The sequence below is a fragment of the Dioszegia hungarica genome (assembly GCF_025882075.1).
Source record: "Dioszegia hungarica strain PDD-24b-2 chromosome Unknown MKK02contig_2, whole genome shotgun sequence".
Taxonomy (NCBI): Eukaryota; Fungi; Basidiomycota; class Tremellomycetes; order Tremellales; family Bulleribasidiaceae; genus Dioszegia; species Dioszegia hungarica.
In genome coordinates, this window is record NW_026515766.1 from 770,526 (window position 1) to 787,897 (window position 17,372).

General features: G+C 53.2%; 8 protein-coding genes across 8 annotated transcripts; 5 read left to right on the forward strand and 3 right to left on the reverse strand.

Moving 5' to 3' along the window:
- Positions 1–544: 544 nt before the first annotated feature.
- MKK02DRAFT_35015 (uncharacterized protein) lies at positions 545–3,519 on the reverse strand (the record flags this gene model as incomplete). Its single annotated transcript, XM_053089058.1, has 6 exons — positions 545–1,447; positions 1,479–1,573; positions 1,605–2,151; positions 2,184–2,318; positions 2,350–2,634; positions 3,406–3,519. 6 exons carry the CDS (start codon positions 3,517–3,519, stop codon positions 545–547), a joined length of 2,079 nt encoding a protein of 692 aa, XP_052949140.1.
- A 289-nt stretch (positions 3,520–3,808) lies between these two features.
- MKK02DRAFT_39665 (Prefoldin beta-like protein) lies at positions 3,809–4,295 on the forward strand (the record flags this gene model as incomplete). Its single annotated transcript, XM_053090717.1, has 4 exons — positions 3,809–3,817; positions 3,865–3,910; positions 3,954–4,033; positions 4,071–4,295. The coding sequence occupies 4 exons, from the start codon at positions 3,809–3,811 to the stop codon at positions 4,293–4,295; spliced, it is 360 nt and encodes a 119-aa protein (XP_052949141.1).
- Positions 4,296–4,385: 90 nt separating this feature from the next.
- Positions 4,386–4,973, reverse strand: MKK02DRAFT_18715 (RF-1 domain-containing protein; the record flags this gene model as incomplete). Its single annotated transcript, XM_053085998.1, has 2 exons — positions 4,386–4,813; positions 4,856–4,973. The coding sequence occupies 2 exons, from the start codon at positions 4,971–4,973 to the stop codon at positions 4,386–4,388; spliced, it is 546 nt and encodes a 181-aa protein (XP_052949142.1).
- A 431-nt stretch (positions 4,974–5,404) lies between these two features.
- On the forward strand, positions 5,405–7,346 carry MKK02DRAFT_19470 (uncharacterized protein; the record flags this gene model as incomplete). Its single annotated transcript, XM_053086101.1, has 9 exons — positions 5,405–5,674; positions 5,704–6,048; positions 6,078–6,174; positions 6,239–6,312; positions 6,343–6,644; positions 6,683–6,766; positions 6,797–6,930; positions 6,961–7,162; positions 7,196–7,346. The coding sequence occupies 9 exons, from the start codon at positions 5,405–5,407 to the stop codon at positions 7,344–7,346; spliced, it is 1,659 nt and encodes a 552-aa protein (XP_052949143.1).
- Positions 7,347–9,331: 1,985 nt separating this feature from the next.
- Positions 9,332–10,137, forward strand: MKK02DRAFT_29446 (uncharacterized protein; the record flags this gene model as incomplete). The annotated part of the gene is made up of 5 exons (XM_053087823.1): positions 9,332–9,434; positions 9,582–9,684; positions 9,712–9,713; positions 9,768–10,061; positions 10,103–10,137. 5 exons carry the CDS (start codon positions 9,332–9,334, stop codon positions 10,135–10,137), a joined length of 537 nt encoding a protein of 178 aa, XP_052949144.1.
- A 376-nt stretch (positions 10,138–10,513) lies between these two features.
- Positions 10,514–12,231, forward strand: MKK02DRAFT_29447 (uncharacterized protein; the record flags this gene model as incomplete). The annotated part of the gene is made up of 10 exons (XM_053087824.1): positions 10,514–10,676; positions 10,745–10,897; positions 10,992–11,062; positions 11,136–11,211; positions 11,296–11,376; positions 11,415–11,499; positions 11,653–11,669; positions 11,701–11,813; positions 11,845–11,907; positions 12,178–12,231. The coding sequence occupies 10 exons, from the start codon at positions 10,514–10,516 to the stop codon at positions 12,229–12,231; spliced, it is 876 nt and encodes a 291-aa protein (XP_052949145.1).
- Positions 12,232–13,591: 1,360 nt separating this feature from the next.
- MKK02DRAFT_19552 (membrane organization and biogenesis-related protein) lies at positions 13,592–16,317 on the reverse strand (the record flags this gene model as incomplete). The annotated part of the gene is made up of 11 exons (XM_053086109.1): positions 13,592–13,769; positions 13,802–14,133; positions 14,163–14,389; positions 14,419–14,682; positions 14,713–14,964; positions 14,996–15,194; positions 15,227–15,442; positions 15,473–15,593; positions 15,624–15,728; positions 15,760–16,083; positions 16,118–16,317. 11 exons carry the CDS (start codon positions 16,315–16,317, stop codon positions 13,592–13,594), a joined length of 2,418 nt encoding a protein of 805 aa, XP_052949146.1.
- Positions 16,318–16,467: 150 nt separating this feature from the next.
- On the forward strand, positions 16,468–17,321 carry MKK02DRAFT_39670 (uncharacterized protein; the record flags this gene model as incomplete). The annotated part of the gene is made up of 4 exons (XM_053090718.1): positions 16,468–16,667; positions 16,699–16,857; positions 16,890–16,978; positions 17,011–17,321. The coding sequence occupies 4 exons, from the start codon at positions 16,468–16,470 to the stop codon at positions 17,319–17,321; spliced, it is 759 nt and encodes a 252-aa protein (XP_052949147.1).
- Positions 17,322–17,372: the final 51 nt, after the last annotated feature.

Below are 17,372 nucleotides of genomic sequence, written 5' to 3' on the forward strand. Positions count from 1 at the left end.
GACACTTGCATAGCTCAATCACACCGTCATCACCCACTTCCGGGCAGAGAGCAGGAGCGTCGTCAATACTGAGCATGCTGCCACCTTGGCGTTCACGGTAGATTGTACAACATGTCATCCACAGGATCAAACTCCTGTTGAAGCGTTGACAGTGCTGACTGCGACAAGCTTGACACGCTCACGATCTCATTGGTAGTGTTCTCTGGTGAACTTTCAAGGTGATGAGCTTCATACCAAGATCGAAGTGCTTGACCTCTAACTGAGGCCGAGAATGCAGTTTGAGTGAGGGATGATGAGTGCACGCCATAACATTGTTTGAGAAGCCAACAATCACATTGTCTCCGGGAAGCAAAAGTGTCTTCCCATCCGCTCCTCTAGGTAGTGAACGACTTTATGGCCCGATACACGCCTGTAACAGTCCTGGCGAAAGGGCAAGGCCGACACGACTCAGGCGTCTATTTTTATATCTACTCGACGCACGACGAGGGCGAACCCCAGCACCCACAAGTCCGTAAACTAATATACATCCCTCATCTACATCGCCTCACTTACTCGCCCTAGTCGCGATAAACACCCCCAAAATAACCACACCCAAAAACCCAACCGCTGCCGGAAGCATCATCTCCTTTGGCAACACACCCCCAATCAACTCCTCCCTGGCGAGGTTGGCCTGCGCGTGCACGACCCCCTTCTTGCCAAACGTCGCCTCCTTCGCGGGGTCCGCCTCCTCGGCCACCATCCGCTCCTCCTCGACCTCGACGCCCTTGACCACCGTCTCCTTTTCCTTCAAATCCTTGACCGCCGGCTCCCCACCTATATCCCGTGCAAAGTCATCCCACACCTTGCCGCCGTCAATGAGCAGGACGACCCGGTCGGAGCGCTGGCCTCGGGCGATCCGGACCGCGTCAGCGATATCGCCATCGGCAGTCATGGTGACGAGATCGCCCTCGTCGTCCGTGTAGGAAAGCGTAAAGGAGGATGGGTCGGGGAGATGAATGACCTGGCCCTCGACGGCAGTGGGTGCAGAGAAGAAGGGGTCCGAGACGAGTTTGCCCGCCACGATATCACGTAGCAGGTCAAACGAGTCGTACCGAGCCTGGAAGCGATGCGTCCGACCGGAAGGGGTACGGAATTTGAAGACATATGTCCCGTCGTCGACGGGGAGATTGGGAGGAGCCACGCTGCTTTCCGCCGCCCCCTTTCCGCCGACGTCCGATGCCTCCTCGTCGATGGCAGAGGCCGAGTCGTTCGGCTGGAGCTCCGAGACTGGCGACGTGATGCTAGAGAGGCCGCGATTGTGAAAGCTGGGCCGAGAGGGGGTGTCGGGCCGTTCCGACTGGGAAATGACAGACGCCGTGTCGTCGTCTTGAGCCGTGTTGAGGGCGTCAAAGAATTTGCCCCACATCGGGCCTGACGAGTCGGACTTTTCCTCGCTCATATTATCGATCTGGCGTCAGCGAAATTTTTGAGTGACATACCTGTTCAAGGGTGGCGTAGGTGAGCTTCAGGACATCGACAATGCCCATGAGCTTGCCATCCGGGTGTACCACGGGCAAATTGAGGTAGTGACCATCTGTCATCAGCGTTGCCACGAGCATACTCACTGTGCATCTTCTTGAGGGCATCCTGGACCACCATGGTCGGCTCGGCGGTATCCGGGTGTGGTGTCATCACTCGGACCACGCTGCACCTCCCTGCATCCAGACCAGCAGCAATGACCCGCAAGACAATATCCTTGGACGTAAAGATACCGGCAATCTTGGGGTATCCCCCGCTGACGCCGGCAATGGTCGACCCGCCAGTGGTGCCCTCCATGACGCAGACCGCGGTCGTGCGGCGGTCCTTCATCAACTTGGCGGCCTCCCGGACAGAGGTACGCGGGGAGACGGTGGGAGGGGGAAGGCTGGTGTCGAGCACAGAGGTCAAGTCGGGCTGAGCCATCTTGTCCCGAAGAGCATCAACATAGGCAAGCATTGCGGCTGCTTGAGGGTTGGACGCCATACCGGGACCGAGTTCGGATTGAACTCCGGCCAGTGCAGCGGAGAGCTGAGATGTAGCGCTGGAGCCTCTCTCGACCTTGGCGAGCGCCTCGTGGAACACTTTGGTAATGTCGAGGAGACCGACCACGTCGCCATCTTCGTTGCAAACGGGCTAAAGTCAGCTACGTCTACTAAGTGACTCACCAGATGCCTAAAGTGCTTGGAGACCATGAGTTGGAGCGCCTCGGTCGCGCTCGTTGTGTCCCGGGTGACCATGGGGTTCTTGGTCATGATTTGAGCGACGGTCGTAATGCGCGGGTCGAGACCTTCGGCAGTGACCTAGAGTAAGCTTTGCAAGAGTTGAACCCACCCTGAAAGCCAAATCCTTGGCGGTAAAGATACCACTCAATCCCTCCTCCTCGTCCACGACCAAAACACAGTCTGTCCGCTTGGCAGCGCACAGCTGACTCGCGTCCGCAACCGACATGGCCTCGGGCACAGTCAACGCCGGGCTCGGCTTGAGCCCCGCTACCGTCCCCTTTTGCGCCTTCTTGCTCGTCTTTCCTGCCATGCCCATCTGCTGCGAGGGAGCAGCTTGGCGACCGGTGCCGGTGCGCTTGCGCGACAGCTCCGACTCGATCTTCTTGCGTAGCGACTGTAGTTTGCCCGTAAAAGACGATTTGGCAGGTTTAGGTTCGGGCCGGACGGACGTGCGCGACAGAGACGAGTGATACCGAGGTCGAGTCGCATCGTCGAGGGGCTCGTTGGAAGCGGAAGAAAGGTCCGGTACGGTCGCGTGGGAGGGAAAGGGAAATTGTACGGATTTGCGCGTGTCCGAGGAGGAGGAGGATCGAGAAAGCGGAAGGCCAGGAATAGTCAGCGAGGGGAGGAGGATGGGTGAGGGGACGCGGACCGATTGGGGAGGGGTCGGTAGCGGGATTTGGGTGGTTGTTTGGGCGATATCGTTGGTTGATTTTGACGAGGGGATAGTGGAGGGAGGTGGCATAAGGGAAGACATCGTTTGAGCGTCGTTCTCGCGGGTATAAGCCGAGTCTGAGGAAAGAGGTAGAGAGGTAGAAGAGGAAGTAAACAAAGGGAATTCGGATGCTGTAATGGAAGTAGGGCTTGTTTGCGCGTCCTTTGGCCCGCAGCCGTATTGGGGTCACGTCGAAAAGGAGATGGGTATTGGAAGTGCCGATGTGCAGGGAGTTCGGATCAACTCAGGTGCGAGACGAGCAAGTAAAGACGAAAAAGATGGAAATTGTGAGATAGCCCGGCTATCGCTTTTGGGGGTGCCGCGGCAAGAAGAGGTCGCGACCCGAGTCTGAACTCCTATCTCGAAAGCGGGTAGATAAAAGAGTAGGACAACAGGTGCAGGATGACAAGGAGGGGGAAGCATGCACAGCATATCAAAGCCATCACTCACCTCGTCCTTCTTGCTCGTCTTCTTCCTGGTGTCTGTCGCCGGAGAATTCATGGTGGATGATGGGGAGTCCGGTCTGTGGAATGATTGAGATGTTGGGAGGGGTATACGGGACATGTCTGCCAGGATGTATATGTATAGTGTTGATGTGTAGATGAGCCTTATGCGACAGATACCTTACCTGTGCGTGAGTTGGACGTTGGACGCGTGCGCGAGCTCGAGCCTCGGCGCGTTGCGCATGCATGCTTGATTTTGACTTTAGGCAAACGTCATCCGCAACAGCTGACGTGGCTTTTCAAATGGCTCGGTATCATGGATCCGTGCGCTCATTCCTCGCGTCTCGACAGCTGTCTCGACCGGTTGTCGCATCGTCTATCTGACTTACAAGACTTTCTATGCCCTTGATATGAGTCTGGTGAGTGGTGTCATGGACATGATACACTTCACAATCTGACATTGCAGCTTCCACCAGAGGACGAGGGAGACGACGGGATCGAGGTAGCATGGGGTAATGTTCCCGAATCCTATCTGGGCCTGTACTGATGTCGAAGAGGACCAACAGCGGATCAACACCTTCTCCAAGCTCAACAACAGACTCTCGGACATTCAGGACCAGCTCAAGGGCAAACAGGTAACTCAGCCCCCCAGTCACTCGCTGAAACGGACAGGAGGAGAAGGAATACTATGACGACCTCGAGACGGAGCTGGAGTTAGCGTACGATGATGCCAAGGTGCTTTACAAGATGGGAGAGGCATTCTTCCATCTCGGATTGAGTGAAGCCAAGAGGCAGTTGCGGAGAGATCTCAAAAAGTATGACGGGGAGATACAAACGCTGGAAGGTAAAGCGGGAGAGTGTGAGCGGGGTATGAAGGAGCTGAAAGTCTTATTGTGAGTTCACGTGTGGAGCATGGCTGATGGCTAGGTATGCCAAGTTTGGAAAGCAAATCAACCTCGAAACGTCATAATCGTCATGTATAAATGATCAAGCGTCATCCTCATCCGCCTCTCCGTCCCTCTTCTTCCGCTTACTCTTCTTGGCACGATTCGCCTTTCTTCGCCGCTCCTTTTCCCACAGGATCTCCTGTCTGGACCACTGCTCCGCCATTGCCACTTCCTCTGCTCTCCTCGACTCCTTCCTGCTGGGCACGCTCGTCTCTGCCTCTGATTTAGCCGAGGATAATGGCGACCCATCTCCAGCGACGACACTGTCCGGCTTCGCCTGTCCTTCTCGACTCCATGACCCCACCGCAATCATGAGATCCAGCTTTTCGGCCAGGATGCGCCGCGCCGCTTTGCGATTCGCTTCTCTCGATCGTGTCGGTTGCGCCTGGACCCGCACCCCAGTGGGTAGATGGATGAGAGAGACAGACGAGGAGGTCTTGTTGATGGCTTGACCGCCGGGACCAGACCCTGGTCGATCAGTTTGGCTCTCGGAACAGATGGGAGACGCACCTCTGACAAATTGCTCTTTCAGCTCGTGCTCAGGTATTTCCCCCAGCTTCTGCCTTCCTAGTAATCGATTGAGCTTTTTGATAGAGCCCGGCAGTTGCGGTCTGGAAGGCTCCGCCATCAGCTGTGTCTGAATTGCGGCCACACGACCCACCTCGGCTGTTGCTTCAGCCCGGCCCCGCTCTGCCCCAGCGGATACATCCTTGTATCCGTAATGAGGCCGCTCGGTGGACTCAGACTCATCTACTTCCGTCTGCTGCGGCTGACCGGCCGAAGAAGAGGACGAGACTCGGCTGGAATCGGCTACCGGTGCGCTTCGAGACATTCCTCGAGAGCTTCCACATGATCTAGCAGATGTCTGCAAAGGTCTCCGGGGTATCGACCTAGCGTATGCTATTCCGAAGAGCGCTCGCCCTGACATGATGCATATGTAAAGTAAGAACAGCATGCATGGCTGTCGAAATGCTGCAAAGTTATGAGTTACGGCACGCCGCGGGTATTCCCAGAGATCGGCCGCGGAATGTGGAGTTGGCATTCACTTTCTACCTCACAATGCCAACTCGCCCCACTCTCGATGCTCTCCCCTCCGCATCCTCGTCCTCGATCGCCCTTCACCACGCACAATCAAGCAGGCTCTTTCCGCTGTTTGCTCAACTCTCGTTCCATGTCATCCCCGCCAAGCTCGATGGGGAACTGAGCAATGTCTACTCGTGGATCGAAGAGCTCGGCGGGAGGTGCGTCTCGGTCGAGTCGGGGCGATACGTGGTCACCGCTCTGAAAGGGAGGATGCGTATTGAGAGGATCCTGTCAAGGGAGTATATAGTAAGTCGCCCAGCCGCCTAGCTGATTAGAATATCAAGAGGATCGTATCAACGGATTACATCCGCGCAGTCTATCAAATCGCTTTAGAGGCACTGGTCAAGGACTTTGCCCCGTCACTGCCCTCTTATACAGACTATCTGGTCGTACAACCACCAAAGCTGCAGCAGCCCGTCTTTGTCGATTCGGATTCCGACGAGGACACACCGCGGAAGCGCCGCAAGGGGAACCCGAGCGTCTTCGAGTATGGGTCAGAAGGCGGTCGCGTGGGTGATCTCCCAGATCTCGCTCCCTTCCCCAAAGACATCGACCTGGAGGAGATACCAAAACTGTGCATACACCGCGCGAGCCCTCTCAAATGTGTCAACCAGGATATTGTGAGTTGTTAATCGAAAGAGCTGATGAGATCGACGCCATCAAGCCCATCTTTGAAGACCGAGAGTTTGAAGAACTGGCACAGAAGAATTCAAACATCCTCAGCTATAGAAGGAGCATGAGCGTAAGTCCACCTCCGGCAAAACTAATATAGATCTTGAAAGGTAAGCGAATCTAAATCTCGCTCATCAGCCCTGCCTCGCAGACTTGTATCCGGCAAAGAAGCTCGCAAGCTCGTCGATGTCGGCGAAAAGGTGGAGCAGAGGGTGAGTTATGTATTGACAACCCTGATGCAGATTGACGAATATCTCAACACCGGCCGGATAGCAGAAAGCGAAGAGATCCTAGCTTCGCCACGCTACGCAGCTCTGCGAGATTTTGCCTCGGTGTACACCATCGGCCACGCAACCGCTCGGGATCTGTACGATACTCACCACTGCCGAACACTAGCAGACGTCCGCGCCCACTATATGAATATCTCGGACGAAAGCGAAGAGGTGCGATTGAAGGAGAAACTCCGACGGCGAAAGACTGGCGGTATGACCCATGTCGATATCGTTGAGGAATGGATGCAAATCAAGGAGGACCTGGATGCAAAGTAAGTTCACAAAAACAACGCTGACGCAGAATACCAAGAGACGAGGTACAAGCGATCGTATCCTGTGTGATGGAACACCTTACGGCCATTCTTGAGGGCTGCGAATATACCATTACAGGAGGGTAAGTCTGCCATTGGCAAAGCTCAAGCAGATATCGCCGAGGCAAACCAGAATCCAACGACGTGGACATTGTCTTTTGCCCTCCCGGCGAGGGTCAAGATATAGGGCTTCTCCACGATCTTTATCTTCGACTGTCCGCGTTCAACATCATCACACATGTTCTTCGTACGTATCCCCGCGCTTGAGCTGACGCAGACGTAACACGCCGCTCGCCCAACACCCCTATACATTCGTCAGCAAATAACTTTGACAACCTCGACAAGGCCTTTGTAATATTCAAATTACCCGGGAAGGATCGCAAGCACCGGCGAGTCGATCTCATCTCGGCTCCTCGGGAGCGGTATGCGGCCGGAGTCCTGAGTTGGAGCGGTAGTATGATGTTTGAGCGCGACTTTAGGTGGGTGTGGGGGCTGTCTCAAACTGACAACAGGAGGTATGCCGAGGCAAGAGGGTACAAGTTTCGTGCCGGCCTCATCAAGGCGTCGACGGGAGAGGAGATAAATCTCGCCACGGAACGGGAGATTTTTGCATTCTTGCAATTGAGATGGGTTCCGCCAGAATATCGCAACGCCGACGGATGATTAGGGGTCATTGTTGGGGTCTGAAAACCTGCGTATGCGGGGAATGTTGTTCTTTCAAGTGTAATACATTCGTCGTAGTGATCCGTCGTCTTGCAGGACACCATACTTCGCAGTAATGACGCAGTCGGCGTGACATCCGACCCGCTCATTTGTGCATGAGAATAAGGCAGATCGAGACGATGCGCGACGGAGAAAGCAGACTGAGCCGAGACATGGCGACGGATAATCGAGGCGCATCAGTTGGAAAACATGCAGAAGAATTTGGCCGATTCTCTGCCACCCCTTGAGGTCCTACTAAGCGACCAAGCGGCATGCACACTCAATGTGGCGTATGCCTTATCTTGTCCGTCGAAACCGAATCAAAGCAGAAGTGAATTGAGGGCTCAGACAGGATTCAGCGGCCGATGAGGGTCAACTTTTTTGGCTACGTGCGACAGAGCTCAAATAGTGTTGAGCTTCCAGCCACACAGCATTGGCTATCCGCAGAGATTTCACATGCTCATTCAGGCGAGCAGCCACATCGTGAAACATCCACCGCGTGGCATCATCACAGCATGAAACGATCAGTGCCATTGTGAGGATACGGCTTTTCATTGGACAGCAGTCTCACAGACGGTGGCATATATCGAAGTCGAGAATGGAGTGTAATAAGTGGCAGGATCATTCGCTTCAAGCTGGAGGCTCAGCTTGTGATGAAGAAGCGACAAGCCCCTCCCCCAGGCCTACAAGACGAACTATATAGCAGAAGACAAGTGTTTACTGAAGAGAGCTAAGTAGGCCGAGACATAAGTAAATCTAATGTAAGTGAGTCCAATCTACAACATACAAAGAGACAGCCCCCTACAGCAAGCCTCGACTCCATTCACGAGACACTCCTCACTCTCCCGCCTAGACTGACACCGGTACTCAGCGGATCCCAACAAGAATATCAAAATTCAAGCAGTAGTTACCCTTAGAAGCCGACATTGGCGGAGCGTCGGGCGGGTAACATTTCCAGTTGGATATCAGGAGCTGGTGAGCAACCTACCGTCTTCCTGTAGCCACTCCGTGACAAGTACAATCTCTACGTGTTATACATAGATTCAGTGGAAAAACTCCTGTCACGAAGTGCAGCAGGGCAAGTAAGGCGGAAGGAGGACCTCGAGAGGTCTGGAGGTTGCATTATCGGAACAAGACATACATCGGCGAGACGTCACTGCTCGCAGCAATGAGCATATGCGGAAGAGGACGGTGAGGACGGCTGTAGATATACATAGGCAAGGTAACAGAACAGTAGTCTTCACCCAGAAATCCAGTGGATAGCCGGATGTACCTGCTGCCGTAGCGGCTTGTTGGTACCTGCTGGGCGACTCTTATCGCTCCGAACGCCTATCGGCTTCCAATCTTCACTGAAAAGTGCAGGTGTGCGGGATGAGGACTGTGTTCACACTTGATACGCTTACGAAAATGTGACACGTCGTAGAAAATCTCCGTAGCTCTATCTACTAGCTGTCTTGTCTGAACAACTTTGCGTTTGTTGCGATCTGACCATACGTCGGTCGACAAGATGGGGAACAAAGTTGAGACGGTGACGGATGGAATTGCTCTTCTGCGCTGAGAATCGCCGACGAGACGGTGCGTCGCTCCAGATAGCCAACAGCGCCAAACCGTAATGGCTCAGTTAGGCGTGAATATGGAATGCTTCCGGGCATAATGAGCTCTAGCTGGCCAACTTAAAACTGTAGCACATTATCGACGATTTCACCTTTGTTCATCAGTTACCAGATTAAAAGCACTCACTGCTGGTATTATAGCTCAGCTGAACACCTGAAGACGTGAACCGAGACGGAAGAGCACCCATACCAGACGTAAAGAGCAGTCCACCCAAGTTTAACATTTCGGTCACCGAGACGCCAGCAAGGTCCGGCAGGAAGTATGTGATAGCCACTCTTGTAGCCGCCAGCTAGAACACGATGCGAAGTAGATGCAAGTCTGCATGACACGGCATGCGGCATTCTGAGAGGAGACCGAGCGAGGAACATCTCGATTTGCTGAGGAAAACCTCCGGATTGGCTCAGGGACATTCGCGCTCATGTACATGTTTCCAAGGTGAGCGTGATGACTCGACGCTATGAGAACTGCAGGATTGACTCTACAAACTCTGTTCTCTGCTCGTGACCCAAGCGTGGAAATACTGACGGAATGAGGAATGTGCCTCATAGTTAATACGCTTACGATAATATAGACACGTCATAGAGAAGCAGCAGATAGAGTGCAAGTTCACCGTAGTTTTACTAGCTTTCTCTTTTGTACATCTTTGCAACTATTGCGACCTGGCTATACGTCATCAAAAACAGCCGTGAGTGGTTCCTGATGTCGATAACAGCTGTGAGTGCTTCCGGATGTCAATCACCTCCACCGCTGATTGCTACTGACGCTCAGCTAGATCCAAAGAGATGAGGGAAAGAAGTGATAGGAAAGCTACAAGTCTAGCTAACACGGCCAAGCTATATACGAAAGGAGTACAACAGCGTCGTCCCGCTAGATCCCGCTCTTGCCCGCTCTTTCCCGACTTTTCATCCTTGGCATCTAGCCTTCAGGCCGTCTTCCGCCTGTTCCGTCAAGATACGCCAAGTCAAAGTTATCCGACGAATCCCGACACTCCGTCAATTCCGACAAGTGCTATCTGCTGCTCCACTCTTAGCTTCCCCTGTACTAAGACGGGTCTGCGACAGAGTTAGTTGTCGAGTGATGTGGTGATCAGAGTATCAACACAGCGGAGATCACCGAAGGAGGCTCTCGCACTGTGTAGATTAACGTTCACATCTCATCTCTTGTTAACTTATGTGATATTTCGCATACACCTACCCAGAGACGCTAGATATGTAAACTGGTCGCTGCTTCAACTTCGGCGAATGTAAGTCCAGATCATCCAGCTCTTATCACTCCTTACGATACTTCCCATTTGCACACCTGGGCTCTACGTTCTCCAAAATACACCTAGGTGAGATCCGAGCAGTATACTGTAAGTTGGCCGTTTAGCGGTCAATCATGTAGACTAAGTTCTGGTTCGCGCATCTTTTGACACTCAGCTGGATGATGAAGTGATATGCGAGAAAGGGGTGTGCTAAGACTCTGGCTATCACGGAATATACAGAAAATGTAGAAGAGAGTCTTTTCGCTTCTTTATGACTGCCAAGACAACGTCATCTCAAGGATACCAAGCACCCGTCAGTTCCGACACGGGTGCGGAAGCGACAGATCGTAACACTTCCATTGCTTGCCTTAATCTACGACGTGAATGTTGGAATCCACTGAGTACCGTTGTCAGACTACGCGAGGGAACGAGAAGTGTTTCAGGCGGTGAACGGAGTTCCGGATATTGATCACTTCCCCTGCTGATTGCTATTGACGCCCAGCTAGATCCAAAGAGATGTGGGAAAGAAGTGATTCATATACGGCTAAACTGGTCTACTCACCTATTGATGCTCAGCTGGATCCAATGAGATGTGGGAAGGAAGTGATGGGAAAAGCTACAAGTCTAGCTAACACGGCCAAGCTATATGCTGAAGGTGTACAGACGCTAGATCCCTGAACTTCCCGCTCAATCCTGGCTCTTCCCGCTTGCTATCCAACCATCACGCCGTATTCCGCCTGTTCCGCCAGAAAACGCCAAGACAATTTTATTCAACCAATCCCGACACTCCGTCAATTCCGACACGGAGTCGGGGCTTGCGGTACGTGACTGTACCCTCGTATGTTGTAGGTTTGACTCACTTCTATGTTAGATATACTTGTGCCTCGGCCTAGGTAGTTTTCCTCAGTGAACACTCATCTTCCGTTACGACCCGTACCCGAAGATCTGGGACCGGAAACGGCGTGGACGGTGAGTGGTCGTAGGGAGTCTAGCTTGGACCACATAGATAAGAGGGCTAGGAGTCTAGTCTCTGCCCTTGTATTGGACGGCGAGGCGTGAGAGCTTCGGCGAAGGGGGATGAGGAGGACTATGAGGTATCTCCTGGCTTTAACGATGTGCAAGGCAAGAGATTAGGTGAGATAAGGTAATCTAGACTAGGTAACTTATGGCAGATATTCTAAGAGAAGAAGCAATCCAAATTGAAACATCCCGCCTTTTCTACACGCCCTGGGGCAACCTCACTGCCATTGTATATCGGTATATATAGCGAAGGAGGCTCTCGTCGTAGGTAGATTACCCTTTGATATCTCTCTCACATTGTCGATCCATGCAATACCCCGTATACCTACCCAGAGACACCAGATATCGAGCTGGACCATGCTGGAATCGCTGAGTCAGACAACGTCTTAGCGCGTCACGTCGGCGAGGTGAGTGGGTGCCAGACTGAGCTGACTTTAGTACCTTGCCGAACTAAAGCAGTCGGCATCAACGTCAAGGAGCAGCGGTGGACGATGCTGGAATCACTGAGTAGGATAAAGAAGGAGGAGGAGGGATTGCGTGTCGTTGGCAGGGTGAGTGTGCGCCAGACTGGGCTGATGTCAGTACGTCAATGTTCTTATGCAGCAAATGCATAAAGGCATTGGATATTCCGGGGGCGTGGGAAAGGTAAGTCCATTCTTGGCAGAGCTGAATCTAGTTCCTCGGCCAGAGTAAGGAGGATGGTCACTCGTGCGGAGTCTGTCGGAATTGACGGAGTGTCGGGATTCGTCGGATAACTTCGTCTTGGCGTATCTTGGCGGAGCTGACGGAAGATGGCGTGAAGGCTGGATGCCAAGGATGAAAAGTCGGGAAAGAGCGGGAAGTAGCGGGATCTAGCGGGACGACACTATTGTACACCTTCAGTATATAGCTTGGCCGTGTTAGCTAGACTTGTAGCTTTTCCCATCACTTCTTTCCCACATCTCATTGGATCCAGCTGAGCGTCAATAGGTGAGTAGACCAGTAGTTAGCCATATATGAATCACTTCTTTCCCACATCTCTTTGGTTCTAGCTGAGCGTCAATAGCCCACAGCAGGGGAAGTGACCAATATCCGGAAGGGTAGGTATACGGGGAATCACATAGGTTGGAGATGAGAGGAGAGACACGGACGGTAATTTACCTAATGACGAGAGCCGCTCTATATACTGACAGCACTCCCAGGTAAATCGATGCATCGCTTCTCCATCTGCCCAGTGACACACTGACATTATACAAACTAAAGCGACTGCAACCTTTCACACATACTCTAATATTTCGCTGTCCTTGCGGTGTTCATCCTCTGCGGGGCATATCAGTTACACTGTGGTGGGTCGCAGACTGTAGGGATCCGCTGAGTACCGCTGTCGATTCAGGCGGGAGAAGGAGGAGCGTCCCAGGCGGCGGACGGAGTCGGGATTTGCAGTACGGGGCGTTTACTTGTATATTGTAGACTTGACTCACTTACATTGGATTTACTCATGTCTCGGCCTATTTACTTCTCTTCAGTAAATACTGATCTTCTACTATCCGGTCTACCTTGTAGGCCTAGGGGATGAGCTTGTCGCTCCTTCATCATACACAAGCTCAGCCCCTAGGTAAGTCAATGCATCGCTTCCTCATCGTCTAAGCTGAGCCTCCGGCTTGAAGCGAACCATCCTGGCACACAGACAAGTCGGATCTTCGTGGACTTCTTGGATGGATGTGTTCGTCCTGTCATGATGTGCGGTACTGCACAGCTGAATTCTTGATATCCCAAAGCAAGTCACCCGTGCTGCCTCTGACAATAATGGATAGGCCCTGTCCGCTTTGATCTGTTTGGTCAGGACTGTCAGCGGCATCTATGTACGCGTACAATGCGACTTAACCGCGGTCAGCTTGCTATACTCATGTTATTCGTTTCTGCAGAGGCTGCTGTTGTTGGTATTTAATCCACTACAACAGAAGACAGTCGCCTCTTGATGTGGCGCCGACCGGTATATCAAAGTTGTTGTCACATGATGGCAGTAGCAGTAGCTGCCTTGCATGGTGGCTCGACGCTTCAAATGCACAGTCCCAGACGCAATGAATCAACCCGCGTTAGTTTTCTATCCGCACACATGTGGAGGGGATAGAGAGGCTTCGAGTATCCTTGGGTTTCGGCGTATCTTCTATTCCAGCTTCCCATATTGACGTCACAAATTGACCGTCTGCGTCACCGTACGGCGTATCTGGCAGGTCCACCGATCAACAGTAGTTCATCCTCAAGCGGCAGGTCACATTCCCCTCGGCCGCATCTTCCAGTTCCAGTAAAGACAATGCACCGACCAAGACAACGGTGTACAAGAGCGACCCTACTTCGCCTCCAACTTCTCCCTCCTTGGATCCGCCTCTACAGGCTGAGCCAGCCTTGCCTCTGGCTCGGCAAATGCTTCCCGTAACTTGTCGGTGGCGATCTTCCGGACCTCGTTGATCAGGGTGCGTGACATCTGTACCAACGGTCCAGCGAGGCCAAGCTGCAGGACAAGGTATCTGGGATCAGCTCGAGCATGTGACGGACTCACGCAGACGCGGCGATAACTAGCAACATGGCAAAGTAGAGCGGGTTGAACAGCACGGTCATTGCCTCGTTCCACCCCAACACCGCAAGGGCGCCATACATCCATACGGGGATTTGTGCGACGCTGGATACCATAGATCGCTTAGCCTCAACGTAGGCTGCGTCTGCCTCGCGCTTGAATCGACTTTCAAGCGCTAGTAATTTGGTGGGTGTGAGGAGGGTGAATGCTGTGGAAGGATCGAATGGGGCAGCATCGTCTTCGTTGTCCGGAGCAGGTGGTAATGAGGGGAGATGATCGGAGGTAATTTCGGCAAACAGGGGAAGCAAGGCGAGTGTCTGATCAGCCCCGCTATCAATGGACCTACCTCGTCCTTGGCCCTGGTGAAGGCGGCTTCGATATCGTCCTCGGGCTTCCAAACCCTGGGCACGCCAGCCTCATCATATCTGAAGCGCTCCTCGAACGAGGCGCGCAAGATAGAGATCAAGTTGGCATCACTTGTCTGCTCCTCCAGCTTCCGCCGGAGTGAAAGCCAGGTCCGCGAACGCAGTGTCGACAAAGCTCTGTCATTCTCCTCATCGGTGCAGCCAAAGCCTCATCAGCATTGCCGATATTTGACTCACTGTTTGCCTTGCTTAGGTAGGACGCTTCGGCTGTGGCACTGACGGTGCGATATGTTGCCAAGACAGTGTCCCACATGGTCGGGGTGGGCTTGCTAAGTGCCACCTCGACGGGCTCGAGAAGCTGCTTTTTAACCGAGCGCTCGATCGCGTTGACCATCTTTTTGGTCTCGTCGGCGCGGCACTGGTCTGCAATGTGTTTCAAATCGTCGTCGACGAGGCCGAGTTCGTGCTCATACTCCCAGTCGGTATTCTCCAGGCTTAATTCTGTTATCAGCGAGGTTTACCGAAACTCACCCTTTGCAGCTTGGACGAATCCATCCCTGGCTCTACTCCGCGCCTTTGTGACCACGTTGGCGAAATCGTATCCTGGCTCCTTGAGACCCGCCGTCAGATCCTTGCTAAAGCCGCTGTTTGCCGACTTGTGCAGATTCTTGAGCTGGCCAAGGAAAAGAGGCGAGAGTGAGGCGTGAAGCGCTGCAACAAGATCGGATCGTTTACGCTGGTATACCGAGGCATGGTATCTCGACGCATCCTTGTCGAATTTGCCTGAGATCAGCTTCGCCTCACGTGTGCTCACCCATGGCCACCTCCATCCAATCCCGCATCATTGCGCCAAGGCCCTCTACCACGCTTCCCCCATCGACCGGACGACGAACAGCTTTGGCGCTTGCGAGGAATACCTCCATAGCGACCGCGGCGATCTCGTCGCATCTAAATTGGGCGAGCAGTTCTTGCTGTGTCGGCAGGTCGAGGTCTTTGTTTGAGAGGACTTGTTCCTGACGTCAGCTTTGGTCTGATTCGGACACACCCAGATGCCTTCCATGTAGAATGAAACACCATCAGCGGGGATGCGCTTATGGTATGAGGGCTGGAAGACGTAGTCGGGGCGAGTTCGATCGGTGAAGCGTTTTCTCAACTCGGTGACAGACTCTTCGAACTTTTCCGGCATTAGAACCTTGTGAGGGAGAGCGGCGAAGGAGAGGTCAAAGTATTGATCCAGAGTGGCGTCGGCAAGGTGAGAGGGCTAAATTAGCTCTACCGAGGTGAGGCTCACCTTTGACAGACTGGCCCAGATCTTGTCCATATCTGCTTTGAGCGTTCCGGTCAGATTGGCCATGGGGGTCGCGCCGACGTGGTCCCGGATGACAAAGAGGATGAGAGTTTTCTCTTTTGGCCTGGGTCAGAGGATTCAAGCTGTGACTCACTGTTGCCGCGATTCCGCTGATCCCCCAAAGAGTCCCAGGTTCACCTCGAATACGGTTTTGAGCAGTCCCATATTCGCGCCTTGATAGAGACCGATTTGATGTTCCCTGAGGTCAGCAATATCTTAATAACACTCACCATAGGTTTACAAGCAGCACTTCTGTACTGGCCAAGCTGAAAAGTGCCGACTTGCGCTCAAAGTCTTGGTCTTCGCCCCTTTCCCGCCCATCCGTACCTTCCACGTCCATCACCAAGGTGGAGCCGTAGGCTGATGGACACATCCAAATCCCCTTGGTCGTCTGCTGTCTCCGGCTCTCATCCATGACATCGAAAGACGTTCCAAATAACCGGTTGAGCAAGGTCGACTTGCCCGTCGATTGCGAGCCAAATACTGCAACGACATCGTATGCGAAGCCTTTGTCGAGCAGGCCCCACTTGGCGAGATGCGGCGAGAGATCTTTTCTGGTTGATCAGTTGGGCTGAGATGGTGACTTACGAGAACTCTTGGTGCTCATTCACGATCTGCAAGCGACCATGGCTCGTACCGTTCGTCTTGGAAAAGGCCGTGCCCGGTTGAGCAATGTCGGCGATGGCTGATCTCGCCTCGTCGGTTGTGCGCGGATCAGCCATGAGGCTTTGAAGATCCTCTGGAGGGTTGTTGATGAGGTTGTGGGTGATGGCTGGTGCTTGATCCATGTTGTTGGTATTAAAGGTAAAGTGTATGTGTATGCTACAGATGAGGAATGAGGAGAGCGAGTTGCTTTGTTGCGCGATGACGTTGCGGGGAAGGGAGATTGAAGGGGAGGAACGTTTTAACTCTCCATAATCATTCATCATTCATACACCATGTCCACCACACACAACGACATTGACATCAAGATGTCCCCACCCTCAGCGGCGTCGACCTTGACGGACCTCAAGCAGTACGCTGGCGATGACGAAACCCTCGACATCAAGCCCACTCAGCTTGACCGAATCAAGATTGAGCAACAAGTTCAGCAGCGGCTTGACGACACGGTCCAGCGCATCAAAGACACATCCGAGCAGTGAGCAGGCACTGCGTCTCAGCTAATATAGGCTTCAAACCATCGCGCAACCCTATGCCCAGAAGACCAGGGATTTTGCTGAAGAGAGACCTGTGTTCTTTGTAAGTCCGGGGACGTGCGCAGTTGCTGATTTGTTGACCTTTATCGTGGTCTTTTCCGCCTTGAGCGCGATCCCGCTTGTCTGCTTTGGGTAAGTCGTGGAGCGTTTCGTACTGATATCAGAACATTCCTTGTGTCTTCGGCGGTCTTTATCATTGGCACTGCAGCGATCTGCATCTGCCTGTCCCTTCTCGTCACAGTGTTCATTGCAAGTGAGTTCACGCCGGAGCTAAGCTTACAACAGGCTCGGTCCTTCTCCCGGTTCTCCTATTCACCCTCATCACGTCCACCCTCATCACTTCATTCTTACTCTTTCTCTTTCTCGCGCACCGCCTCTACCTACACCTCACCGTCGCGGCCAAGCACGATCCGTCGGTCGAACACTTTTCCGCTGGGATGAAGAGCTGGGCCGATGAAACCAAGGCCAGGGTGGATCTCACATCTTTGGGGTTGAAGGGTAGGGTAAGTTGGGCGGATATGGGGGACTCTGGTCAGTGGAAGAAGGAGGACGAAGGTCTTCAGTTGGGTGGAATTGGACAGGAGCCGGCGGCTTGAGACAGCTTAGGCTAGACAGACTAGGTCCCGCCCGTATAGATGTGAGCTGTA